The 27,831-nt window shown below is 54.5% G+C and overlaps 1 protein-coding gene, 1 long non-coding RNA gene and 1 pseudogene across 7 annotated transcripts; 1 reads left to right on the forward strand and 2 right to left on the reverse strand.

The window, feature by feature from the left end:
- Positions 1-4,210: 4,210 nt before the first annotated feature.
- LOC118533422 (large ribosomal subunit protein eL31 pseudogene) lies at positions 4,211-4,902 on the reverse strand (annotated as a pseudogene).
- Positions 4,903-5,721: 819 nt separating this feature from the next.
- LOC118533375 (uncharacterized) lies at positions 5,722-24,082 on the reverse strand. Its single transcript, XR_013445220.1, has 7 exons — positions 23,946-24,082; positions 23,281-23,535; positions 22,204-22,441; positions 20,495-21,884; positions 17,162-19,380; positions 8,200-8,273; positions 5,722-7,816 (listed from the first exon to the last, which is right to left on the reverse strand). It is a non-coding gene; the product is annotated as an uncharacterized LOC118533375 (long non-coding RNA).
- On the forward strand, positions 21,807-27,537 carry SPHK1 (sphingosine kinase 1). Of its 6 annotated transcripts, none has more exons than XM_078066133.1 (6): positions 21,807-21,898; positions 25,040-25,243; positions 25,604-25,756; positions 25,839-25,933; positions 26,026-26,141; positions 26,445-27,537. In XM_078066133.1, exons 2-6 carry the CDS (start codon positions 25,234-25,236, stop codon positions 27,232-27,234), a joined length of 1,164 nt encoding a protein of 387 aa, XP_077922259.1. In that variant the 5' UTR covers positions 21,807-21,898; positions 25,040-25,233; the 3' UTR covers positions 27,235-27,537. The 6 variants fall into 6 exon arrangements, with proteins under 6 accessions (XP_077922259.1, XP_035944523.1, XP_035944528.1 ...); XM_036088630.2 differs by lacking the exon at positions 21,807-21,898 and adding an exon at positions 22,160-22,299; XM_036088635.2 differs by lacking the exon at positions 21,807-21,898 and adding an exon at positions 22,857-23,245.
- The last annotated feature ends 294 nt before the right edge of the window (positions 27,538-27,831 follow it).

A 27,831-nucleotide genomic window follows, 5' to 3' on the forward strand; every position in this document is an offset into this window, starting at 1 on the left:
CAGCTGCCCCAGGATTGGGGAGGGAGGCCCGTGTTGTGCTTCTCAACACACATAGTACCGTCTTCTGAAAATATCTTTTAGGGACTCTGCCTGCTGTGACATTGGGCCTGAGGCAACAATAGATTGTGACTCATCACCTCAGGAAGGCTCACAATCCTAAAGCTTCAGGATTTGGAAACTGAACTACCCTGGGGCCCACAGCAGCCTGGTCCACATTCTGCTGGCTTTCCAGAATTACTGCCCCACCCACCCTCTCCCTCCCCTTGGGACAGGTTAAATTAAAAAATAATAATAATAATAAAATAAAATAAATGTTTTTAAAGCACATGAGCTAAATAGCCTAAGCCAAATTATTTTTTAATTTTTATTATTTTTTGAAGATTTTATTTATTTATTTTTGAGAGAGAGTGCTCTAGTGGGGAGGGCGAGGGGCAGAGGGAGAGAGAAAGATCTCAAGCAAACTCCAAGCTGAGCAGGAGCCTGTGGCCGGGCTCCATCCCACGACCCTGAGATCATGACCTGAGTCAAAACCAAAAGTCAGCGGCTTAACTGACTGAGCCACCCAGGTGCCCCCCAAGTTATTTAACCATAAGCCTTGTCACCTTTTTTTTTTAAGCTTTTATTTTTAAGTAATCTCTACACCAAACGTGGGGCTCAAACTCACAACCCTGAGATCAAGAGTCACGCTCTACTGACTGAGACGGCCAGGCACCCCACACCTTATATACCCTTCTAAAACAAAAGGAAACCACTTCCCTTCACATTTTCCTATCTGTATCCCCCAGAACCCCTGTACCATGTTCATTTGCTCCTCCTCTATTCCCCCTGTGAGTGAACATGACCATGAGGTTCCCAGCCAATAAATCCCACGATTTATCATCTTTTACTCTTTTCTTCCCCTCGCTTTCTACATCTATCCGCTTATCCATGTGTTAACATTTACTCAGCACCTGCTATTTGCCAGGCCCGTTTTAGGTGTTTGGGATACTTTAGTAAAGAAAAAAAAAAAAAAGACAGAAATTCCTTTCTTTTTTTTTTTAAAGATTTTATTTATTTGACAGAGAGAGAGACACAGTGAGACAGGGAACACAAGCAGGGGGAGTGGGAGAGGGAGAAGCAGGCTTCCCGCCAAGCAGGAAGCCCGATGCAGGGTTCAATCCCAGGACCCCGGGATCATGACCTGAGCCAAAGGCAGACGCTTAACGACTGAGACACCCAGGCGCCCCAAGACAGAAATTCCTACCCTGGAGGGGTACAATCTAGCAGGGGAAGAGAGATTTAAAAGAAAAAAAAATGAACAAACATCATAAATGAATAATTTATGTAATATGTTAGCAGGTTTTTCCTCTTGCAGCAGTAACAAAGTACCACAAACATAGTGGCCTAAAACAACACAAATTTATGACCTTATAGTCGTCGAGGTCATAAGCCCTAAAGTCACGGTGTTGGCAGGGCTGCATTCTTTCTGGAGGTTCCGGAGGAGAATCTGTTTCCTTGCCTTTTCCACTCTCTAGAGGCTACGTGCATTCGTTGCTCGTGGCCCCCCTCTTGAAAACCAGCATCTTCAAATCTCTCTCTGTCTGATCTGCGCTTCCATCGTCATGTCCTTTCCCACTCTGACACTCCTACCTCCCTCTGATAAGGACCCTTGTAATTTCATTGGACTCAACGGGATATGCGGTATAATCTCCCCTCTCGAGGACCTTCACTTCACATCTGTGAAGTCCCTATCACCATATAAAGTAACCTATTCACAGGTTCTGAGGATAGGATGTCAGCATCTTTGGGGAGCTATTATTCTGCCTACTGCAGAAGGCCAAAAGCAAACAAACTAACCACACACACACACACACACACACACACACACACACACAGGAGAGCAGAGGAAGGGGGTTCCGGAGAGGGGTAACAAGCTTTGTCTTTTCTACCTTCTGAATTACCTCTGGCATCCCTCCCAGCCCCTCGGCCCCCCTTCCACAGGCCTGTCACTAGGGTCAGCGGGGGGGCCCCCCTGTGGGTTCCTTCATAGTGATCTCTTTCTCATCCTTCTCATCTGGGACCTCCTCCACTTAATCTGTCCTAAGAATCACCTGATGGATCGGAGTCTATGCTTCTTTCTGATGCTTCTGATTCAACAAGTTTGGAAAATACTTAGTAATGCATTCTCCACATAAGCTGGAGCGAGCTTTACATATACGGATGTGATAGTGACTCCCCTCAAAACCTATCTGTGGCTGCCTGTCACTTTTAGAATAAAGACGACCTCCTTGTGATCTCGCCCATTCCTGGGTCTTCAGTTTTATCCTCTTATTCTTCCAGTCGGCATCACCCTGACTGGTTTCCTCTAGCTCTGCACTGGCCTCGTCCCTGGTTGCCACAGGGCTTTTGCATGTGCTGTTCTCGCTCCTCCTTACCACCCACTCCATTCTTATTCATCCTCAGCCCTAGAGAGCCTTCTCAGACCTCTCTGACTAGATCAAAGTCCCCTGGTATTGGCTCTCCCAGCAATACATTCTTAGACACTGGTCACACTTGCAAATTTATATTTTGTAAAGACCACCAGTCATGACCCTATATCATTTCTCCTTTCTTCCTTTTAATGTTAGAACCAGCCCAGCTGGGGTCCTGGCCCAGCCTTCCTTGCAGCTGATACAGCCACGTGCCCACATCTGGCCAGTCGAGGGAGAACGGAAGTGATGCGTGCAGTGCCCAGGCCTCTCCTCCCCCCTGGTCTTCCACCATCAGGAATGGACACCCCGGCACATCCGCTGTTGGTCCAGAGACGGAGGCCACATGTTGAGGATGGAAGAGCCAACTCACCACCTGGGCCGCTGGCTGACCTGGCCAGCCTTAGACCACCCACCTCTGCTCTGTTACACACGCAGGTAAGGTCGGATCGGCTCGGAGAGCAGCTTAGCCTGTCCCCAGCTGGTCCTCACTGGCTGGGTGATTGTTTATCTCCCACCAGACTTAACTCCAAAAGGCAGGGATGGACTCTGTTCATCCTTGCATCCCTATCTCTGGACGGGATCTATCTCTGGATCCGTTGGGTGCAGCCAGCCCATCTCAACTGTAGGAGTCTCGATAAGAAATCACAAAATGTAAGATTGGGAAGTACTCACTCTCACAAAGCCCCAGTGCCAAAGTTCCTACAAACATCCCTTATCTCTCCACTGATGAGATGGGGAGGAAGGGCCACGAAAGATGAATTTGGGATAACCATTTGGGAGCCATCTCATGGTCCCCGGAAGACAGCCAGGCTCCTAGACTGTCTCAGGATGAAGCTGGGATTTGGGCACCTGCTGTCACCAGAAGCACCCTCAGGGGAGGTGGGTCATCTCAGCTTGGGATCAAGAACAGCAGAGCCATGTTCTGTTTTAATGTGATGCTTCATTACATACAAAATGAACATTTGGGGGTGCCTGGGTGGCTCAGTTGGTTGAACGTCTGGCTCTTGATTTCGGCTTGGGTGATGATCTCAGGGTCATGAGAACAAGCCCTGCACTGGGCTCCGTGCTCAGTGGGAAGTCCGCTGGAGATTCTCTCTTCTTCCTCTACCCCTCCCCTTTGTGCACTCTCTTTCTCTCTCAATAAATAAATAAATAAATAAAATCTTTAAAAAAATAAAAATGAACATTTGGATTATACTGTTGAAAGTTTTCCCCAGATTATTTTCTTTTTCTTTTTTAAGATTTTATTTATTTATTTGACAGAAAGAGTGAGAGAGGGAACTCAAGCAGGGAGAGTGGGAGAAGGAGAAGCAGGCTTCCTGCGGAGCAGGGAGCCCGATGCGGGGCTCCATCCCAGGACCCTGGGATCATGACCTGAGCCGAAGGCAGACGCTCAACGAACAAGTGAGCCACCCAGACGCCCCTAAAGATTTTTTTTTGTTTTAAGTAATCTCGGGGCCTGGGTGGCTCAGTCGGTTAAACATCTGACACTTGATTTCAGCTCAGGTCCATGATCTCAGGGTCGTGAGATTAAGCCCTGTGTCAGGTTCCATGCTGAGCATGCAGCCTGCTTAAGATTCTCTCTCCCTCTCCCTCTGCTCCTCCCCCCACCACGGGCATTCTCTCTCTCTCTTAAAAAAAATTAAAATTAAATTAAATTAAAAAATAGATAATCTCTACGCCCAACATGGGGCTCAAACTCACAACCCTGAGATCAAGAGTCGCATGCTCCACCAACTGAGGCAGCCAGGTGCCCCACCCCACCCCACCCTTTTTTTTCTTTCAGTTTTATACCTTTATTTGACAATCAGCGATTAGTTCTCATCCACATTAACTATCTGTAGATTTTTGAAAGTGGTGACAGGTACATAGGTAACCAGTGTGTAGAGCTTGTTTGGTGAATCTTCATCCTCGTTGTGTTTTCTGGACAACCGCACACGGATACGGTATGGAACATTCCTTATTCCTTTGGCCAGCCTTTGTTGAGCCTTATTCCTTTGGCCAGCCTTTGTTGAGCCTGGTGTCAATGCGCACATCTGGAGTTCCCATCTCCTTCATGGCAAATTTCTGGATCTCTTTGAGTGCCCGAGGGGCACGCTTCTTGAAACCCACTCCATGGATGCGCTTGTGAATGTTGATGGTGTATTCTCTGGTCACTACCTCGTTGATGGCAGAACGGCCCTTCTTCTTCTCGCCACCCTTCTTCGCGGGAGCCACTCTGCCGGGCCCTGGTTGGAAAGCCACACTTTATAAATAATTAATGTGGCATCCTGGTGGCTCCCAAAATATTCCAGGTCCTGGCACATAGTAGGTACTCAACATGTATTTGTGGACTCAGTCCTGGGGTGAGCCTGCAGACGAGGCCGGAGACGGTCATTATTTCTAGCTGGGCAGCCGCGTGCTCCGCAAGAGGGGAGAGCAGGTCTTGGGTATAACCAGTTAGTCGCTCCATAGTGCCCCCTACTGGTCCTTGAGTTCCTTGAGCGGTTGCTGCCACGTGGTCCCATTACTGGGTCCTGCCGGGTTTAGCACAGCCCCCGGCGCACAGTTAATGTTTGATAAATGCTTTGTCGGAAAGGGGAGAGCCAAGCAGTCCCGGGGACCCATCTCCCAGCCCTGCCTGGGCTTTGCAGCAATTCCAGGATGCCTCGGGCGGCTGATGGTCCGTCAGGCCAAGACCTCAGGAGGGTGTGATGCCTCAGCATCCTAACAGGAGGTCTTGGCCTTAGTCTGGTGTATCGGCCCCTATTGCCCAGGTAGATATGTCCTCCTGCGGAGTGGTGATGCTCACATCACCTCACAATATTCATCGTGTGTGGCTACTGGGGCTGATGCCCCCACGGCAACATTTCAGGGGCTTCCCCGAGGAGAGGCGTGAAGTGACAGCACAGCACGGCCCGCTTCTCAGCGCCCAGAGAAAGAACCCACAACTGAAGAGCATTTAGCCACAGGAAAGCGAGAAGCAACCCAGTGCCCCTTAATCACACAAGGGCTGACTACGTTACGGCACCTCCACGCAGCAGAATATTTGGCAGCTCTCAAAAAGTTGGCTTCTTAAGGAATCACTGATGGTTTGGGAGGTGCTCACATACAATGTGGCTTGAACGATGTGGCAAGCAAACCGATTTAGAAATGATCTGTGGGGGGCGGGGCGCCTGCGTGGCTCAGTCAGTTAAGCATCCGACTCTTGATCTTGGCTCAGGTCTTGATCTTGGGTCTGAGTTCCAGCCCCCCGCTGGGCTCCACACTGGGCATGGAGCCTACTTTAAAAAAAGAAAAAAGAAATGATCTGTGCGTATTTTTGTGGAGACAAAGTGAGAGCTGACAGATCTCCCCATGTTTCAAAGCAGCAGTGTCAAAGGGCCTTGGTCCGGCGAGTCACAGGGCAGCCCAGAGAAGAGCCAGGGAGTGAAAGTCCAGCTCCTTGCCACTCCCTGGGGACAACTCTGAGTCTCCCCAGCTGTCCTGGGCCATAACCTGCTCAGTCACACAGCGCCGCCCCCCCCCCCCACCACACACACACTCTTCCCTATTGCTGCTCCCTAGTTTCACTTCCCACATAAGCTGTTCACACATTCTTGTCGTGGTGCCTGCTGCTGGGCGACCGCAAGCTGAGACAAGGCTATACCTACTAAGCTTCTGCTCATTTCATCTCCCACCAGACTTAACTCCAAAAGGCTTTTCCTTGTGTAAATTCCTAGGGGTCTACAGTGGTTCATTTGATGATCAATTTGGCTGGACCATGGTGCCCAGGTATTTGGTCAAATATCATTCTAGATAGTTCTGTGAAGGCTTTTTTTTTTTAAGATTTTATTTTTAAGTAATCTTTACACCCAGCTTGGGGCTCAAACTCACAACCCTGAGATCAAGAGTCACACATCCCACCAACTGAGCCAGCCAGGTGCCCCAGATGAAGGTATTTTTTGGATCAGATTAACATTTAAATTCGTGGATTTTGAGTAGATTACCTTCCATAGTGTGGGTGGGCCGCATCTAATCAGTGGAAGGCCTGACTAGAACAGAGATTGACCTCCTGGAGCAAGAGGGAATTTTGCCAGCTGACTGTCTTTGGACTCAGACTGCATCTCTTCCCTGAGTCTCCAGTCTGCCAGCCTTACTCCATCAGATTTTGGATATCCATCTACACACAATGTTGTAGATATAATGTTTATATTACATATAATGTCAGTTCTGTTTCTCTGGAGAACTCTGATACAGGGTCTGAAATTAGGAGAAAGGGGTCCTTTTTTTTTTTTTTTTTTTTAAGAGAGAGAGTGAGCGGGGGGTGGGTGGGTAGGGAAGAGGGAGAATCTTTTTTTTTTTCTTTTTTTTTTTGAGAGAGAGAAAATCTTAAGCAGGCTCCACACCCAGCATGGAGTCTGATGTGGGGCTCGATCTAACAACCCTGAGATCATGACCTGAGCCAAAATCGAGAGTCCGATGCTTAACCGACTGAGCCACCCAGGCGTCCCCCTCTGCTCATTTATATTATAGGAGAAAAATGGAGGCAAAGGAAGACATAATTATTTGCTCAAGGTCACACAGCTGTTAAGAGTTGGCTCCCAGAGTCTGGCTCCCAAGACCACGCCCATTTTGGGCAACCTGCAGCCTCTCTCAGAGTCCCTGGGGCAGTAAGAGACTCTACCCCCCGATAATGTCCCAGTTTATTAATGGACCACAGCTACTGTTGGATATTTGTACTGTTTGGGGGTTTTCGCTGTTAAAGAGCCTAGACCCTCTCGAACCTGAAATGTGGCACACTTGAGCCAGGCACCTTGTGACTTTCTCAATTATTTGGTCCATGACTTGTTATAACCTGTGTCCTTAATGTTCATCTCCTACCTTCTCAGGCTCTTCTGCCTCTGGCCTTTTTCCTGCTTCCATGTCTTTCTCTTTGATCTCCTCTTGCCAGTGCTGCTTGGAATCTGGTGATATGGGCAAGGAATCAGCTCTTGTTTGGCAGGAGCTTCTGCAGAAGTTCTAGAAGGCACTAGAAAGCACCAGAAGGTTTCTACTTGAACCAAAGTCTTTAATGAGGTATGGATATTTGTGAGACCCTGTAATACCTCCAGAGGCCTCCAGCAAGAGTTACTAAAAACCCCACAATAGGTGGGTTCTGTCCTATTGAGGACTCTTCACTGTCATTCCATCTCAGGTTTTCCAGTGGTCATCTCAGCAGCTGTTCCCTATCACTGTCCTTGCTGAAGTTGGGAAAGGTCACTCCCTGCGTGCTTGGCTCTGTCTGCTCAGTATTTTGCTCTTGCCCCCAGCATGGTTTCTGGTGTCCTATAGAGAGAATCAGCTCTGAGATCCAAGTTGGTATTATTTTTAGAAATAAAGATCATTCCGTCTCAGCTTGCTGAGGCCTGTTCAGAGAAAGAAAACAGAGAAAGGCTTCATATTTTTCCAAAGTTCAAGTGGGAGTGGAGCATCATGGATGCAAAACTCCTGAATCATTGCCTGAACTGTTCTCTTTTGTTCCGAAGATGACCTTGCCTTCCAAATCATTCATCCATCAGGGGCCAAGGCTGAGCAATCCTAAACACACCTCTCTTTGTCTTATTCAGACCCTTCTTGGACAATTCTTCCTGCCCAACCTGAACCTGTCCCCCCACCCTGTCTTCACGTTTTTAGAACAGAGGAGATCATGTTTCTACTGATCGTGCTGAACCGGCATTTCATTTATCAGCAGTATCATTGTTTTCTTAGACTTGAAGACCAAAATTAGGTTGAATATGGAACATGTCACCTTGTGCTGAGCAGAGTGGTTTCGTTCTTGCGGGAAACGTTCAGCGGGTCTGGACCCTCAAGGATCAGACGGGTCTTACAGAGAAAGAAAAAAATTGAAACTGGTCAAGTGAAGTCTCACTTCAAACTTCAAAGAGGACATTCTTTACAAAATGAGCAGAGGGGGGCGCCTGGGTGGCTCAGTCGGTTAAGCATCGGACTCTCGACTATTATATATAATATAATATAACATAATATAATATTATATAATAATTCCTACCTAGAAGGGTTTTGTGATGGGTAAGCTTGTTAATACATGTCAGGCAGTTAGAACAGGGTCTGGCATATATGAACTATGAAGTGAAGGGAGGTGGGAAATGTTTATACATATTTATTCGCCAGGAGGCAATCGGGAAAAGGAACCACATTCGTTATGTTATTTTTATTTGTTTATTTTTAAAGATTTTATTTTTTTGAGAGAGAGAGTGAGAGAGCACAAGAAGGGGGAGCGGCAGAGGGAGAGTGAGAAGCAGACTCCCCAGTGAGCAGGAAGCCCGATGCAGGGCTGGATCCCAGGACCCTGGAATCATGACCTGAGCCGAAGGCAGATGGTTAACCAACTGAGCCACCCAGGCGCCCCTAAATAAATAATCTTAAAAAAAAAAAGAAAGGGGACACCTGGGTGGCTCAGTCGGTTATGCGTCTGCCTTCTGCTCAGGTCATGATCTTAGGGTTCTGGGATCGGGTCCTACATCGGGCTTCTTGCTCAGCAGGGAGTCTGCTTCTCCTTCTTCCTCTGCTGCTCCCCCTGCTTATGCTCTCCCTCTCTCTCTCTCTCTGTCAAATAAAACCTTTAAAAAAGGGGCGCCTGGGTGGCTCAGTCGTTAAGCGTCTGCCTTCGGCTCAGGTCGTGATCCCAGGGCTCTAGGATCGAGCCCCACATCGGGCTCCCTGCACCGCGGGGAAGCCTGCTTCTCCTTCTCCTACTCCCCCTGCTTGTGTTCCCTCTCTCTCTATGTCTCTCTCTGTCAAATAAATAAATAAAATCTTAAAAAAAAAAAAAAAACCTTAAAAAAAAAAAAAAAGATAGGCCAAGGGGCATCTGGCTGGCTCAGTTGGTGGAGCATGCGCCTCTTGATCTTGGGGTTGTGAGTTCGAGTCCCATGTTGGGTACAGAGATTATTTAAAAGAAATAAAATCTTTAAAAATAAAATAAAAAATGAAGGTAGGCCTGAATGAAAGTGTGGCCATAGGAGGGAGAAAACAGCACAGATGGGCATAATGGACTTCAGCATGTGAGAAGCGGTGTGGTCTACCCCGCAGCCCTGAGAGTGGGGGCTGAGGTCAGCTGAGGATGCAGAATGTTCTAGGCCAGAGAGAGATTGTGGCAGGGGTCCAGTTCTCAGATCCCAAGGTCCTCCACGTTCTCAGAAGGAGTGGGAGCCGAGAAGATTGTGGTTGGAGACCAGAGATGTCCCAGATGAGAAGAGGGGGAGCCCCTCCCGCCCACAGCACAGCATGAGAGCAGGGGGGGCTTTGCAGGAGGAAGACAGGTGTTTGTGGAGGCCGTGTGGGGAGCTGGTGGGATGAGGACGCTGTGCCTGTCAGGGCAGGAGTCAGGGCTCCCTGGCCCGTGAGGGGACAGCTCTGGGGTCCGATGCCCCTGCACTCAGTCCTGGTTCTGCTGGATCGCCTGGGGCACTCCCTCATCCCGCACCTGTGTTTCTTCATCTATAAAACAGTGACCATGGTAACACCTGCCCAGGGTTATGAGATGGTGCATGTATGACAAGGTGGACGGAGGTGCCCAATGGGATCTTTCCTGTTTTCCAAGAATTACCTACCAGCCCCCACTACCAAGAATAAAATGCATCCCACATTTTAAGTTCAGAAGACTAGCAGCTGGTGGGCTGGCTGGGAGATGTCTCTCAGCGCTGACATTATAAACACTTTCTGTAATCAAGAACTTGGCTGGCCTTTGTCCCTGGGTCCTCAGAGGTCACCTCTAGATCCTCGGAATTTCCCGAGTGATAGGAATGTCTGCTATTCATGTTTGGGCCCCCCAAACCCCCCAGATCATTGATGATAAACCATGTTATATGAGCTCAACCTGCAGGGAACAAAGGGGGCTGGAGATTGCATTCAATCGATGGTCAGTAATTTAATCAAGGTGCCTACACAACGAAACCCCAATAAAACTCTTAGATCCCAAAGCTCGGGTGAGCCTTCCTGGTTGGTGATGCTCTGCCTATTGTCACACAATGATGTGCAAGAATGTGTAACTCAGGGGAGCCCTTTGGGAGAGAGTGTCTCGTGGGCAGGCCTGTGGGGCCCCTGCTTGTCCACATCACGCCTACAGGGCACTGGTTCTCAACCAGGTCATTTGGCCCCCGAGGGACATTTGGCAATGCCTATACACATTTTGGTTGCAAAGCTGGGGAGGAGCTACCAGCATCTGGTGAGCAGAGGCCAGGGATATTGCTAAATTATGTCCAGGCCAAGCCCCCACGACAAGGAATGATCCAACCCCAAAAATGTCAATAGCGCTGAGGACGGGCAACCGAGCTCTAGAGAATGAACTAGATCAGCAGTGAAGACCCAGAGCCCAGGAGAACCACGTCGCGGCCACTATAGGGAGCACATCTGCTTCCCATTTCTCTCCTCTTGGCCTCAACCTCAGACAAGTAAGCACAGAAGAGGGGGACACAGTGATATCAAAGACATACGTGTCCCTGCTTCTTCCCGCTGGGGCCTCAGGCCTGGCCTGCGGAGGGGAAGGATGGGGGGTAATCTGAGAAAACTTAGACTTTTGAAAAGAACAAGTGTTGAACACCAGAGTGAGGCTGTGTTAACAACCAAAAACGGCTGGAAGGCAGACTGAGGTGCCTGCTGGGGAGCTTTCTGCCCAGTGAGAACGGGGATTTTGCCAGAACACAGCTGGTGGCAGCTGTTAGAAAAAAATAAGATCTTTTGCTCACGTGCACGTCGACAAGACGCATTTCCTTAGTGAAAATGGCTCCTTAATGAAAGTTAGCACACTGCCTGGCACAAATTAAGAGCTTACTAAAGGCTGACCACTTGTGTTAAGAGGGAAGTGGAACGTCAGCAGAGCCGGCTTAAGGATAAGTGTTGTCATGCAGAGACAGCTGGTTTCGGTTAAAGCACAGAGATCAAGGAAGCCGGGGCCTTGAGTAACAGGGCACCCGGGTTCCTGAAAATATATTTGAAGGAGTCTATTCTTTTTTTTTTTTTTCAAGATTTTTATTTTTAAGTAATCTCTACACCCAATTTGGGGCTTGAACTTACAACCCCAAGATCAAGAGTCCCATGCTCCACTGACTGAGCCAGCCAGGCGCCTCTTATGGAGTCTATTCTTAAGCTACAAACCGGTTTCCTTAAGGGCAAAGCAGTTCTCTAAAGTTGCACCAATTCTGGGGCGCCTGGGTGGCTCAGTCGGTGAAGCGTCTGCCTTCGGCTCAGGTCACGATCCCGTGGTCCTGGGATCAAGCCCCACGTTGGGGCTCCCTGCTCAGCGGGGAGCCTGCTTCGCCCTCTCCCTCTGCCCCTCCCCCTGCTTGTGTTCGCTCTCTCTCTCTCTCAAATAAAGACATAAAATCTTAAAGAAAATAAAGTTGCACCAATTCTTACTTCCTGAGGTAGGTAACAAGACTCTCCAAGATGGCCGCCATCAACTCCTTCTCTCTCTAAACGGATGCCGCTCCTCACGCCATAGGCAGGGGCCCTAATCCCCTCCCCTGGAACCTGAGCAGGACTCAGTGATTTGCTTGAGCAGTAGAATGTCCTACACGTGAGGTTCTGGGATTTCCAAGGCTGGGGCACGAGAAGCCTCGCAGCTTCTGCCTGGATCTCTTGGGATGACTGCTCTTGAGATACTCCCTCTTGTAACCCAGCGGCCATGTCACATGGAGAGGCCGCAGGGCGCTGCTCTGGCTGACAGCCCCAGCTGAACTCTTCGCTGACAGCCAGCCACAACCGTCCCCGCATGAGAGAGGCATCGCAGACATTTAGCCCACTGCCCCTGTAACCACGTGAGTCCCCCAGTGCGAACCACCCATCTGGGCCTTGTCAACCCACGCGGGACCCAATAAATTATTGCTTCAAGCCACGACGTTTTTTGGGTGATTTATTACTCAGACACAGATAACTGGAACACTTCCCTAGGTAATCCGTGCTTTCAGACACATATGCTCCTTTCTTGGATGAAAAATTGTCTTTCTAGTGATTGCCCGGGAAGGCTTCACACCAGTGGGATATCCGGGCTGGTGGAAAGACGGCAAACACCAACACAAGCCCAAGTTCCAGCTTATGCATAGTACCAACTCACAAGCCAGGTAACCTTTGATGTGAGAGCATCTCAGCACCTCCCTTCCCTTCCCCACCTGACAATGTCTTCCTCCTTTCCATTCCTCCATAAATTTCAAACTGTTATTCCAAAACAGTCATTACAGAAGCATGGTCAGGGTGTTAGAAATCTGACTGAGGTCAGGAAGTACTGTGCGGGGGCGCCTGGGTGGCTCAGTCGTTAAGCGTCTGCCTTCGGCTCGAGTCATGATCCCAAGGTCATGGGATTGAGCCCTGCATCCAAGGGCTTTGTGGGAAGCCTGCTTCTCCCTCTCCCACTCCCCCTGCTTGTGTTCCCTCTCGCACTGTGTCTCTCTCTGTCAAATAAATAAATAAAATCTTTAAAAAAAAAAAAAAGAAAAGAAACTACTGTGTGGACAGGTTGGGGGGCAGCTGGGTAATTCAATCCAAGTATCTGAGGCTTAGCCGCTAGGGTGAAGTCTTAAAGTACTCCTAATGGGAAGGCAACTTTATCTTTCATGGACACACAAGGGAGAATAGAATCCTCTGGTAATTAAATACCAATTAGACATTAAGAAAAAGTGTTTATAAAATTGTATTACCATTCAACAGGGAAATAAGATTTAATTGAGCTTTTTAATTCACGAGCGCTCCTGCTTTGACACCACCTAGTGGGAGTGACTGTAATAGCTCCAGAGACCCCAGTCCCCTTCTCATGCAGCCAGCTTTGTCACCGTCCCCACATTCCCATGCCAGCGTCTGGGAGGATGTGGGGAGAGATCGTGGTAGTATGCATCATTTCCGCACTACGCCTGCCTGATTCATCCCCAAACATGAAGTAGTCGCTGGGACCAGACAGCTCATGATGCCCTTCAAGAAGTTTTCTGTGGCATTTACAGAAATCTGTGAGTTCTTTGAGCTTGCCCACCTGCTTGGGAAACAGGCTACAGATCCCCCTTTTATGCTAAGTCAGCGGTTCCCAAAATTGTCTGCACATTAGGAGATCCCCAGGGGGGGTCCAATGTGCTGTCTCGTTTGGGAGCCTCAGTGCTAAGTGACCCTAAGTCCCCAGGTCATCAGCAGACCTGGTACCTATTGTCTCTTGCCTCCTCTCCGCTTTCCATTAGGAATATCCCAAGGCCGAACCCAGTTAGAAACCTCTTAGCACTTACCACCTCTGCCTAGTTGGTAGAGACTTCACGGATTTTAAAAAAAAAAAAAGGCTGGATTTTTTTTTTTTTTTTAAGATTTTATTTATTTGACAGAGAGAGACACAGCGAGAAAGGAAACACAAGCAGGGGGAGTGGGCGAGGGAGAAGCAGGCTTCCCGCGGAGCAGGGAGCCCGATGTGGGGCTCGATCCCAGGACCCTGGGACCATGACCAGAGCCGAAGGCAGACGCTTAACCGACTGAGCCACCCAGGTGCCCCAAAAGGCTGGATTTAAAATTCTTCCATCTCTAGGGGCGCCTGGCTGGCTCAGTCCGTAGAGCCCCACGTTGGGTGTGGAGTCTACTTAAAACAAAAATTTTCCCCCATCTCTAATGTATTTTTACTTTGGTTAAATTTTAAGTGTTTTTTTTCCCAAATAAAAATACATCGCGTACGTGGTTATCCTTGGGTGGTGGGCAGGGCTGGAAGGGGGCACGAGGAGTTTCTAGGATGTATTTGTTTTTATTAATATCGGTGCATTGGGGCGCCTGGGTGGCTCAGTCGTTAGGCGCCTGCCTTCGGCTCAGGTCATGATCCCGGGGTCCTGGGATCGAGCCCCGCATCGGGCCCCCTCCTCCTCGGGAAGCCTGCTTCTCCCTCTCCCACTCCCCCTGCTTGTGTTCCCTCTCTCACTGTGTCTCTCTCTGTCAAATAAATAAATAAAATCTTAAAAAAATATATCAGTAGACTGTTGAATCTCAGATCTGTACCTCTGAAACAAATAATGCAATATATGTTAAGAAAGAAAAAAAAAAAAAGAAGAATGTAGCAGGAGGGGAAGAATGAAGGGGGGGAAATCGGAGGGGTAGACGAACCATGAGAGACGATGGACTCTGAAAAACAAACTGAGGGTTCTAGAGGGGAGGGGGGTGGGAGGATGGGTTAGCCTGGTGATGGGTATTGAGGAGGGCACGTTCTGCATGGAGCACTGGGTGTTATGCACAAACAATGAATCATGGAACACTACATCTAAAACTAATGATGTAATGTATGGGGATTAACATAACAATAAAAAAATTAAAAAAAAATAGTGCATTGGCTCATAAATACAATGTCTATGATCTGTGCGCTTTTCTGTAGGTATTTATACTTCAGTAGGGAACCCAGCACACGCATTGCAGACCTACTGGGGGAACACAGGGAAGTAAATAGAAAATGGGAGTGAGGGACCGCCAAAGATCAGCACTTAGGTGACACTGCTTTTTACAGGAGGTAAAATCCCTCCCACTAATACTACCCCAGTGATGACTGCACCCCTCATCCTCGTAAGGAGAGGGAAGCTGCCCCTGGCAGTTACATGAGGCCGAAGGACTGGACTCCAATGACTCCATGCCCAAGAGGGACTGGTTGGAAAAGACAGCGGGGTCACCGCACTTTCTCGCTGACCAAGACTCTCTCCCTGGTCTAATCAGGCTCACCTGAGCTCTCCTTTTGCTCAGGCCTCCCACCCTGGGCTCCCCCTGTGCCTCCCCTTGCACAGTCCGGTTCTAGCAAGAAACCCGCTTGGTCAGTTTTGCCAGAATGCCCCACCCTCCATGTCTGATCACCTTCCATATCTGTTGGGGTCCCTCACTCTCCACCACACCCGCCTGCCCCCCGCCGGGGTGGTGTCTGATCACTCTGGTTGCCACCAGCGAGGTCTGCTAGGTTGGATGAGTCAGAATCTTGCCTTATTCCTGTTTCCTTTTAGGAATTTCTCGTCCACCGACACCCCCACCCCCCACTGTCCCCGACAAGCTCCTTGGCTATAAATCTCCACTTTTCCTTGTATTTGGAATTGAGGCCCCTCTCTGCCTCCCACCGCCAGACCCCAGTGTGGGGGTCCCTACACCTGTCACAACCTGCCTCAGCCATCTCTAACAAGAGTCTTGAATAACGTTATCTTTAACACCGCCCAAGTCCGAATTTCAGCTGCAGCTTTAAAAATGGAGATTTTGTGCATCACACAAGAATGATCCTGAGAGGGGGAACTGCCCTTTCCTTCAAGTCCCTTATTTAAAAACAAACAAACAAACAAAAAACTGGAGGTGAAATGCACAAAACACAAAATGGACAGTTCAGTGGCATTTTGTGCATTCACAGTGTTGGGCAACTGCCACCTCCATCTAGTTCCAAAACATCTTCATCGCCCCCAAAATAAAACCCACATCCATTAAGCAATTACTCCCACGTCCCTCTTACCCCAGCCCCTAGCGGCCACCGGTCTGCTTTCTGTCTTTACAGATTTACCCATTCCGTGGGGCGCCTGGCTGGCTCAGTTGGTAGAACATGTGACTCTTGATTTCATGGTCATGAGTTCAAGCCCTACATTGGGTGTGAACTCCACTTAAAATAAAATTCAGATTTGCCCATTCCAGACATTCCAAGTAAATGGAATCACACAATAGGTGGCCTTTGCACCTGGCTTTTTTCATGTCATATTCTTTTTTTTTTTTTTTTGAGAGAGAGAGAGCACATGAGCACGAGTGGGGGGAGGAACAGAGTGGGAGGGAGAGGGACAGGAAGACTCCACGCTGAGCACAGAGCCCTGTGTGGGGCTCGATCTCAGGACCCTGAGATCATGAGATTATGACCTGAGCTGAAACCAAGAGTCGGATGCTTAACCAACTGAGCCACCCAGGTACCCCAAGGAACCTCATTTTAAAAGATATTTTTCTCAAGGACTGGTGGGTAATCCTAGCTTTGTTTTCCACTTCTGTTAGGTCCATTTTTTCATGGTTGACCTGCTAGTCTTTATTTATTTTTTTTTAAGATTTTATTTATTTGACACAGAGAGACACAGCCTAAGAGGGAACACAAGCAGGTGGAGTGGGAGAGGGAGAAGCAGGCTTCCCGTGGAGCAGGGAGCCCGATGCGGGGCTCAGTCCCAGGACCCTGGGATCATGACCTGAGCCGAAGGCAGATGCTTCACTGACTGAGCCACCCAGGCGCCCCCCCGACCTGCTAGTCTTTATTGAGTGCTCGCAACCTGTAAGTCTTGGTCTAGAATTAGAATTAGCGCCCCCAGCTTTCCACTCAGGGTCTCCAGCATTTCAGAAATGCCCGAGAAGGCAGGGACATGGCCCTCGGTGTCCTGGGTTTTGCTGTGGCTCCCCGCTCCCACTCAGTCTTGCCCCAGCCCGTGTGCCTCCCGCAGCGCTGAAGGCTGCAAATCGAGTAAGAGATCCACCCGAGGACTCAACATGCCTCTCCCCTTGGGAACATCACTCGTGCCTGCCAAGAGCTGAAGGAGGCAGACCCGATCCCATGCAAACCATAGTTTGCAGATATTGAGTGTTTTCCCTCCTTAAGTGCTCAGAGTTCTCAGTCTGAGAACCGAGCAGTCACAGACACTTGTCACATGGCACCTGGAACTCAGCCTAAAATGGTAGGACTTTGTGCTTGTTTGCAAGTGCCAAGTTCCGATGCTATGGATTTTCCTAGGCCATCCGAGTCAGGAAGACTGAGGTACCGTTTTAACTCTGCATCGGAGCCATCTGTCCCTCCCTCCCGGGACCCGTCAGCCTGCCGTGCCCAGCGAGGAGGAGGTGGGGTGTCGGACCGTGCCCTTCCGGGCTCTCCGCATCAGCACAGCGGCCTCCTGGCACCCGGGTGTGGCCCCCCCTCCTGGTCATCCTGCTGCATCTGCCAGGGGGATGCGGTTGGGAGAGGTCAGCCCGCAAGCACTTCTTGAGGACTTCCGTGTGCAGACCCGCGATGTTTGCCGTTCCAGGAAGGAGACAAGAAGACAAAAGAAAAGAGGTGTTCTGCAGCCACCTGTAAGCTCCCCACGGCTCAGGAGCACTCGCCAGGTCCTTTCCGTTTTTGGTTTGCTTCTAAAAAATAATGTCACTAACTAGTTAGTCTGTAAGCTTTGACAGGTGATCACTTGGTTCCCCACTCCGTTTTGAAAGTGAGTTTCAGAGAAGGCTGCTAGGATCATCTGAGGATGCCTTGAAGGAGAAATGACATCTTAACTCATTCTCAAGATGCTAGTCACGTGGCCGTGGCCAGGACTTCGGGGCGGTGAGCAGAGAGAACACGGAACTCTGCTTTTGGAAATGGCTCTCCTGTCGGCTCAGCAAATCACTCCCCTTGATGCACAAAGGCTTAGGGGCACACGTGTGCAATTAGGTTACAGTGTCCCTTGCCCCCAGCTCCCCTCCTCGGCCCCAGCTGTCCAGCCCATCCTGTATAGTTATTGCTTAGATTACCAGGGTTGTGTCTGGAAAAGAGTCGAAGGGTTTGACCTTCAAGACGCAAGCCTCCAGGGAAGGGAAATTTCTATTTTCAGGATGTGGATAATGAGCAGCAGGGGTAGGCAAGACGGGCTCCAGCATCCGCGTCTTTGTGTAGCTGGGCGAACTAGGGCATCCGTGCCCCTCTTTTGCCCCCAAGCTACCACGCCCCAAATGGCATCTATGGAGGAGGACGCCTGAGCCGCTGCCCGGTTTGGATGGAAGAGGAGAGGGACGCATCCCCCAGGTGGCCACCAGGGGTCAGTGGGGTGCCTCCAGCGGGCCTTCCCAGAGGCAGCACGTGCTTCTGGGGTGAGAAGGCACTTCACCTCCCCCTGGCAGACGGGGTCCACCCTCAGGTAGGAGGGACAGCGCCAGACCACCAGTGCAAACGCCGTGTCCAGCCTGGGGCTGTATCCAGTCCACTGTCTGTTTGCTTTGGGAACAACCCAAGGACACACCTCAGCGTTTGAGCGATGTGAAAGTGGAAAACATTGCACAACAAGCCCCCGGAAAGCTGTGGACACACCCATCCCCCTGGCCCGGATGCTGCCTGCTCTGCATTCCTGCTCCCCCACGATGGTGCCGGGGCCTTCTTCCTGACGCCCACAAGTTTTCCTTTGGGGAACTGCCTAAGGGAGTTTGGCATGGCCCTTCTTCCCTTGGGTGCCCGGGGTCTCCAAACCAGGGCAAATGAGCAAGTGGGCATAGTCGGGTGGGGTGGAGGGCTGGCTGGGGCCTCAGAAAGGGACACTCTCTCCCCTCGCAAGTATCCAGGATGTAGGGTTGGGCAATAGAGACCAGGCCAGGGGCTGCTTTAGGCTCAGACCGGAGCTGAGGTCAGCGACAGCCTGTGGAATGTTCCTAGCCACGATTTTCTGTGTGGCTGGTCTGGTTCAGCCTTACCACAGAGGAGGGACTGCCAGATCACATGATACGAGCTGAGAGGGCCACACACTTCCTTTCGGTACCCAGGGGGCCCGCGCCCTGTGGCAAACCCTTCCTGCAAAGCTGAGTGGGGAATTCTGCCAGGCCGAAAGAGGATGGGTTGGTCTGCTTCCCAACCCTTTCTCAGGTGAAAAGCTGGGGTTTTGAAATTCTGGGATGACTATATTTAGCCAAGATGCCAATTTCTCTCTCTTGGGTAATTTTTAGAATTGGGAACCGGTTTTCTTCGTAGGGACCTCTACCCACAGAAGTCGACAGAATCACGTGTTGGTGCCAGCAGGGGAAAGCAAGCTTCTGGCTCGTGTTCGCTTGGCAGCGCTGGGGGACGTGGGGAATGTCAGAAAGTTCTATTGCCAGGGCGCCGGGGTGGCTCCGTCCGTGAAGCATCTGCCTTCAGCTGGGGTCATGATCCCGGGGTCCTGGGATCGAGTCCCACATCGGGCTCCCGGCTCAGCAGGGGAGTCTGCTTCTCCCTCTCCCTCTGCCTCACTCCCACTTGTGTGCTCTGTCTCAAATAAATAAAATCTTTAAAAAAATCAAATTAAAAAAAAAAAAAAGAACGTTCTGTAGCCAAGAAAGGACACAGTTCCCAGACTTTCCCTCCTCATCCGTGGTTGGCAGAATAACAGCCCCCCAAATGTCCAGGTCATAATCCTGGCACCAGTGAATGTTACCTTATATGGCAAAAGAGACTTTGCGGATGCTTAGGAAGCCCTACATTAAGGCTCTAGAAGGGTGAGATTATCCCAGATTATCTGGGTGGGGCCAGTGCAATCACAGGGTTGCTAGGAGGAAGAGGGAGGTAGGAAAGTCTGTCAGAGATGAGACAACAGAAGTAAAGCGGACAGATCTGAAGTCCTGTGCCACTGGCTTTGGAATGAAGGGAGGGTCCTGAGCCGAACAATGCAGGTGGCCTCTAGAAGCTGGAACAGGCAGGGCAACGCAGCCCTGCTGCTCCATTTGAAATTCTGACCTCTGGAGCGGTAAGATAATAAATCTGGGCATCAATGGGAACCCAATATGCTAACACACAACTCAGTTTTGTTCTTCCAAGGACTGGGGAACAAACGCATCTTCTCAGGGAGCCAAAGACACCATAAGTCAAGGTGTGAGGCGAGATCTGAAAGTCGAGGGAGCAGTGTGCAAGCCTGGGCGTGCAAGGAAGTGTGACAGCCGGTGCAGACATAAACAACCCCTCCCAACAGATCGCTCCCTGACAATGCAGGGAGGAGGGTAGGTCCGGCTTCCAGACACCCCTTTCCTCCAACACCCACATGAGCATGTCCCTTTTTCAGGACACCTCGTATGTGCACATTTTTTTATTGAAAATGTGGAACAATTAGTTCACACTAGAGTCCTAATGACTCCTTGTTTTTTCCTCCCAGAGCAATTTGCATTTGCAAAAGAACACTTCCACAGAAGATCATGCAGACCCTAAGGAACAGATTCAGCCAAATCTTTCACAGGGAGAAGGCCAAGGGCAGATGAAGGCAGAGATGCGGTGATGCATCGCCCAGCCAAGAACAGCAAAGCTTGCCAGCCAACCACCAGCGCTAGGAGACTGGCCTAGGACAGATCCTCCCCTAGAGCCCCAGAAGGAACTGACCCCGCCAACATACTGATCTCAGACTTGGGCCTCCACGTCTGTGAGACGGTAGATTTCTGGCAAGCCACCCGGTTCCTGGCACTTTGTTACAATGACCCCAAGAAACTAACAGAACGGCCTTCAGCTGCTGGGCAGGCTTTGAAAGTGAGCGGAGCGGGCGTGGCCCGCAGGCTGCCACATTGAGGGGGCTCCGGAGGCTAACGACCGTGTCAGGGAGCTAGAATCGGCAGGCCTGCAGGTGAGGGTGGAAGGCAGAGCCCAGACAAGACCTGTGCTCCCAGCCCCAGCAAGGACACCCAGGAGGACGAGAAGGCCACGCAGAAGGTAGAGCGAGGCTGACCGCACCACACGCCCAGAGTCGATGAGCTACAGCAGAAACAGAAACTCTGAACACTCCCTGCGAGCAACCAAGAATCCTGCATGACCAGTCTGCCCTCCTGGATCTCCACGTGTGGCACACCCGCCACCCCCCAACGCCTGGCACGGTCAGCAGCATCTAGGAAACTCTCAGAATGGAAAGCCACATCTGGGGCTGTTCTAGAACACGAGTCTGCAGAAGAGTTTGCGGGGACGGACACCTCCCTTCCCTGCTCTTGCAGCCTCCCAGGCAGAAAGGACTCAAGGTCAAGGGAGGCCGGAGGCTCTGCAACTCAGCTTGGGAGCTGAAACTTCCCAGGGAGGACTGCTTCAGGGAACGGTGGGATGGCGGGAATCCTATCCTAATAAAAGCAAGTCGTTTGCCATCGGGCGGCCTTGGCTCCAAGTTTCCAGAGAGCTGGAGCCAGGCCCAGTAAATTCCTGCTTTAGGAGCTCTCAGGTGTGTCTCCCTGGGGAGGGGGCTGTCCATGAGGAGGAAGGGGGTGGCTGGGAGAGACAGAAAGGCAGTCTCTTTCACCTGTGAGACAGGTATTACCTTCAAGGCGAGCTGGGAATCAGGTCCGATCAAGCCGGAGGCCAGGCCCACGGTGGACCTGCTGGGCACAGGGTCTAGTTGCTTGATCAGGACATGGGGGAGGAAGCCTGGAGAGGGCTTCAAGATGTTTCCTCTTGCTCTGGGAGACCCTGCACAGCGGGGGCATGGGGGCAAGCTCTGTGGCAAGCCACCTACCGGGTCAACGGACACTCAACCATCAGCGAGAAGTCTGGGGTGGGCCCAGTGTCTCAGGCTGGGGGCAGGACTCCTGGGCCCGCTTCTCAGCTCCGTTGAGAACCGGTTCCGCAGCTTGGGCAAGACCCTTCACCTCCCAGGGTTTCGGTTCCCCCAACTGTCCAAGGGCCACAAGCATCCTGTTCTTGCCCAATCCTGTCTCTTGAGCCTGGGATACTGATGGGTGAATTGCTGGAAATAGATACGGTTCTTTAGAGAGAGGCTGGAGGTCAGTGCGAGCCTGAAGAGACGGAGCCTGGGAACCAGGAGGTGAATGACAAGAATGAGGGGGGCAGAGCAGAGACCGTGGAGGTGAGGGGGGCAGGGGAAGAGGCGGCAGGGAGGACAGAGGAGCCATTGTGTGGACTGGAACCGGGGCCAGAGGGCTTTGCCCTTCACCTCCCTCCCACTGGGCCCCCGGAGGCCGGATAAAGAAGCCAGCAGGCTGCCCCGCCTCCCCTCGCCCGCAGGCTTTCTGGTCAATCCCGCCCCCGCCCGGCCCTGCGACTCCCAGGGGCTCCAGCCTGGGGCGCTGGAAGGAAGAGAGGGACCCTGGAGCAGGCGAGCTTTCTCACCACGGACTCCTGCACAGCCAGGTCTTCCCTTCCCTGTGCCTCAGTTTCCCACCGGACTCCAAGGTTTAAAGCGGCGGCTCTTCATGCCTGATTGAGGTGCCCTCCCGCGCGGGGGAGAGGGGGAGGCTGCCCTGGCCTTCTCCGCAGCCACCTCCCTCCAAGGCTGAGATCTTAGGGAGCACCGCCCCGCGTCCCGCGTTTTCCAGGCGCCCAATCCAGCCTTCGACCCTAGCCTTCACTGGAGGGGAAGACGGGCGGGGAGGAGGAAGAGGGGAGGGTGGGCTGGATCTGGCCCTCTGGCTCCCGCACGGAGGCTCCCCCTCCCGCCGCCGCTCGCGTCCCCGCATCGCGTGACCACGGCACTGCGGCGGCAGCGCTGCCCTCCCCTCCCCGTGCCGGATTCCTGGGGAGTGGGGGTGGGGGGCCCGGACGTTCAAGACCGCGGCCGCGGCGCCGCGAGAGGGTGACGACGCCCCAGCTCCTTCCCCTCGTTCTTAAGTTGTACGGAGTTTCTCGACCCTGGAGCGCGTCGCTGAGTCACCTTCCCGGAACGCGCTCGGGACGCTCAGGACCCAGCCAGGGCCGCCCGGGGGCCGCGCCAGGCGGAAGCGCGCACCACTGCGACGCGCGCCGAGCCGCGGGGCCCCGGGCCCGCGCGTCCCAGCCCGCGCCGCCCTCCTAGCCGGGGACCTCGGGCTCCGCCCCCCAGGTGCCGGGAAACGGGGCCGGTGGCCTGCGTCCCCCGGAAGAGACCCCCGCGGAGGCGTGCCCGAGTTACGGGCGCCGGGCGCCCTGCGGCTTCTCGGTTTTCAGGGGCGTGGAGAAGAGCGAGGGCTGTAGGGGCTGGTGGCCGCCCCCGTGGGCGCGGGAGCACGCAGCGGGCTGGGCCCGGACCACCTCGGCGCCCTTCAGGGGGTTAGGCCTTCTCTAACTGGGGCCCCACCTGGTCAGGTCACCTAGTCGGCTTTGGCAACGTCCTCCTCCGGGTCTCCGCAAACAACCCCCCAGGGACTTAACTCGAGTTGGTCGCGGACACGTTCAGGTCAGACCCTTGCCCGTGACACGTATATCACTCACACACACACTGACACACGTGTCGCCGTTTGCCTCCGTCGAAGTGAAGACTCCCGGGGCGCTTGCATCCTCCCGCTGAGCCGGTGGGGCCGGGAGGCGGCGGGGGCCACTCCCCCGTTGTGCGGCTCTCCAATCCCGACGGGGACCCCTAGACCTTGTTTACACCGCCAGGCTCCCCTCTGGCGGGTGAGGGGCGCGGGCCGGGATCGCCTGCTGCGGGGCAGCTTCTCTCGCCCAGGTGAGCCTCGATGGTTTCCTCTGGGGAAAAGATACGACTTTTAAGGTTCTTGAAAAGGCCCCCTCCTCCGGACCGCAGCGCCCCCCCCCCCCCCGGCGGGTCGCCTGCCTTCCCGCGGTGTGGGGGTGGGGGGCGCCTGGCTGCCTCGGGCTCGGTGGCTGCGCTGCCAGGCTGCCGCGCCAGGAAGCCAAAAATAATCCTTCGGGGGCGAGCGGGCGCGGCAGGAGAGGCGCCTCGGCACAGAGGAGGGGTACCCACACGGGTCTGGGCCTCGAATTCCGGGGGACTGGGGCGGGGCGCGCGAAGGGGGAAGACCCCGAGGCGGGAGGTCGCAGCGTCCAGGGGCAGCCTAGGCTCTGCCCCCAGCTCCGAGCCGCGCGCGCCAGGCGCCCCACCGGGGCCGCTCCGACTCTGCGCGCCGCGCGTTCACCTTTGCGCGCCCGGGACGCTGAGCTCGGGGCGCGCCGCTCGTGGCCGGACCCGGGGCTCTGCGCCTCCTCGCCGGTCGCCCAGTCTGAGCGGCGGGCGCGCGTGACCGCGTTCCGGGACCCAGCCAAGCGTCTGCGCGTGGCCGACCCGGGGGCGCTGACCGTGGGGCGGGCAGGCCAGGCCCCGCCGGGCGCCGCTTCCACCCCCGCGAGCGCGGGGAGCGCGGGGTGTGGCCAGGCCGGGCGCAGAGGCCCAGCGCACTCCCCGCACCGCGGCGCCTGGCGGCGAAGTTGAGCAAAAAGTTTGAGGCCAGAGGCGGAGAGGCCGTGCAGTCAGCGCTAGTCCGGCGCTCCGGTTGTCGCTCAGACGTGGGGCCGAGCCCGGGACGAGCTGAGTTCCGCCCTAGGCTACTGTAGGGAACGGAGGTGGCGCCTCCCCCGCAAACCGGACCGACTGGGTAGGGCCTCCCGCCCTGCCTTCTCGCCGCTCGTGGCTCCTGGGCGCCCACTCGGCGCTCCGCGGAGGGAGGCGGCGGCCGGCGGCGGGGCTCGGGCTCAGCCCTCGCGCGACCCCGGCGCTGCTCCCACGAGCGAGGCGCGCGTCCCTGCAGCGCTGCCCGGCCTTGGGAGGCGCGTGCGGCGACCCCCGCCGCTCTGGAGCTCGGGGTAGTGGACGCGGCCACCCGGCCGGCTCGGGGCGGCGATCGCTCGCGCCGAACTTCGTGCCCCGCGATGTCCGCTCAAGTTCTGGCATTTTTACGCAACTGGACCCCCCTCCCCCTGGCAGTCCCGGGGGGGGGGGTGAGGAGCTGGTGCGACCGAGAGAGCCACGGGGCACTGACTCATTGTCGGGCCGGAACCCGACGCCCCTGAGAGGAGAGCCCCCAGGAAGAGACCCTTCGCCTCTGCGGGTGGGGGCTCAGTTCTAGGACCGGAGCGCCCTTGGTGGCACCAGAGCTCGGCTCTCTGGACCTCTCGGAGGACTAGGCGATGCCGGAGCGCGCGGCTCCCCGCGAGTGTTCCGAGGATCTAGCTGGACGCTCCCCACCTCAGGGGGCCGTTCCGGACTCCGCCAGCGCTGTCTCCTCTCCCTCAGATCCGGCAGCCGCAGGGGATGACGCGGGTGCCTCCACGGCCCCGGCTCCGGGCGGGGAGGGCGAACCCCTCAGCCCGCACCGCGACGCCCGCCTGGGCAGCGCCGATAAGGAGCTGAAGGCAGGAGCCGCCGCCGCGGGCAGCTCCCCGACAGCGCTGGGGACGCCCTGGCAGCGGGAGCCGCGGGTCGAGGTTATGGATCCAGGTTTGTGGGGTCCCGGTGGGGAAGGGCTGTGGCGGGGGGTGGGGTGGGGTGTTTCTTCCTCCCTTGCCAGGAAGAATGGCCAGAGTCAGCTGGGCAAAAGAGAGGGGCTGGGGACAATCGAACCACTTTTCCCGACACGAGGCCAGAAGCTGGCCCGGCTCGAGCCAGGGACCGGGGTGGCAAGGGCGAGGTGCTCCCTCCTGGAGCTCCCCACTGGAGGCCGCTGCCTCCTGCCAGGCTCTGTTGGATCAATTTCCAGGAGATTTCAGTCCCCACGTTTCCACCCCAGTACCCCTGTTGTGATCCGCGGCCCCCTAGTGGCCGGTTGGGGACGCGGCCTTTTGGGGCTTGTTTTTCCAGCGGGCGGCGCCAGGAGCCAGCTGCCCCGGCCCTGCCGCGTGCTGGTCCTGCTGAACCCGCGCGGAGGCAAGGGCAAGGCGCTGCAGCTCTTCCGCAGCCACGTGCAGCCCCTGCTGGCTCAGGCCGAGATCTCCTTCACGCTGATGCTCACTGGTGAGTGCCTCCCCGAGGGGTTGCGGGGAGCATTCCCTGCCACGGCCCTCCAGACCCCCGTGGCCACCCTGTCTCTCCATAGAGCGCCGGAACCACGCTCGGGAGCTGGTGCGGGTTGAGGAGCTGGGGCGCTGGGATGCGCTGGTGGTCATGTCTGGGGACGGGCTGATGCATGAGGTGAGGCCCGCCTGGAGGGACTGGGTGTGTGTGGGGGGGCTGCGCTACCCAGGCTGAGCACCCCCCCCCCCCCCCGCCCCGTGCTCTAACAGGTGGTGAACGGGCTCATGGAGCGGCCGGACTGGGAGACCGCCATCCGGAAGCCCCTGTGTAGCCTTCCAGCTGGCTCTGGCAACGCACTGGCAGCCTCTTTGAACCATTATGCCGGGTGAGAGCCCAGGGTCAGAGTGGGCCTCGGTTTCCCCTCGGTGCCGCTCTCCTGCCAGGTTTTCTTGTCTAAGTTCCCATATACCGACGTCACTTCTATTCCTTCTTCTCTGGAGACTCCACCCCCAGTTCTGGGGCCCTCTCTGGGTGACTCCAGCTGGCTGCCTCCGCCTGCCCCATCTGTCCCTCCTCCCAGTGCCCTAGGGACGCAGTGTCCCCCCGCCCACCTCGAGTCCCCAGGCCGAGGAAGGCGAGGACGCGTGAGGCCTCCTGCCGGGCCCCATCTGACCTCTCTCCCCTGCAGCTATGAGCAGGTGACTAACGAGGACCTCTTGACCAACTGCACCTCGCTGCTCTGCCGCCGGCTGCTGGCGCCCGTGAACCTGCTGTCACTGCAGACGGCCTCGGGGCTGCGCCTCTTCTCCGTGCTGAGCCTGGCTTGGGGCTTCATCGCCGACGTGGATCTGGAGAGTGAGAAGTTCCGGCGTCTAGGGGAGATGCGCTTCACTCTGGGCACCTTCCTGCGCCTGGCGGCCCTGCGTGTCTACCAGGGCACGCTGGCCTACCTCCCCGCAGAAAGGGTGGTCTCCCAGGGGCCCGCCCCCCCCGCTGGGGAGCGGCAGGACCAGCAGGGGCCTACGGACGCCCACCTCGTACCCCTGGAGGAGCCGGTGCCCCCGCACTGGACCGTGGTCCCGGAGCAGGACTTCGTGCTGGTGCTGGCGCTGCTGCACTCCCACCTGGGCAGTGAGATGTTTGCGGCCCCCATGGGCCGGTGTGCGGCCGGCACCATGCACCTGTTCTACGTGCGGGCCGGCGTGTCCCGGGCCATGCTGCTGCGCCTCTTCCTGGCCATGGAGAAGGGGCGGCACATGGACTATGACTGTCCCTACTTGGTGTATGTGCCTGTGCTCGCCTTCCGCCTGGAGCCCAAGGACGGGAAGGGTGTGTTTGCTGTGGATGGCGAGCTGATGGTCAGCGAGGCTGTGCAGGGCCAGGTGCACCCAGACTACGTCTGGATGGCTGGTGGCTGCATGGAGCCCCCACCCGGCCCGAAGCCTCAGCAGGGAGCACCTCCAGGAGAGCCCTTATGACTCCGTGGGCCTTGCCGTGCCTTAGCCTACTTGGTCACCTCGGAGCTCAGGACCCTCCACAACCTCCCCCCAGGCCTGGAGGGCCCGTCCACAGCTCATGTGGTGGGGAGGAGGACCCCTGAAGACGGTGAGAAGGCGGACGCCGTGCTTTAGAAGGACAGTCTCCGCCTACCGAAGGCCAGAATAAGGCTCTGGGCCAGGAGCCCAGCTGGTTGGGTCTCCCTGCCTATGGACGCCACTCCCATTTTGTTTCTGGGAGCCCAACCCCATGAATCAAATACAAATAAAGTGACATTCCCAGCCTACTGGTTTCATCCTAGGTGTTGGGGAGGGAGGAGTGGGATCTCACTCCTGCCGGCGCACTAGAACTTCACATTAGCGATGCCCGGTAGTGGGCACTGGCTGGGCCAATGCGTGGTACTGACTCGTAAGCAGCATTTTGGTGGTGGGCACGGGACCAGGACTAGCCCAGGCTTTTTTTTTTTTGCAGGGGTTAGGGTCCTGCCCCAATGATTATACCACCTTTGGCCTGGGAGAAGCCAGGGAGCTCAGCCAACTCCCTGGCCCCATGCGGAAGACAAACTCAGAGCTAGTATG

Source organism: Halichoerus grypus, chromosome 2 (genome assembly GCF_964656455.1).
Source record: "Halichoerus grypus chromosome 2, mHalGry1.hap1.1, whole genome shotgun sequence".
NCBI classification, from domain to species: Eukaryota; Metazoa; Chordata; class Mammalia; order Carnivora; family Phocidae; genus Halichoerus; species Halichoerus grypus.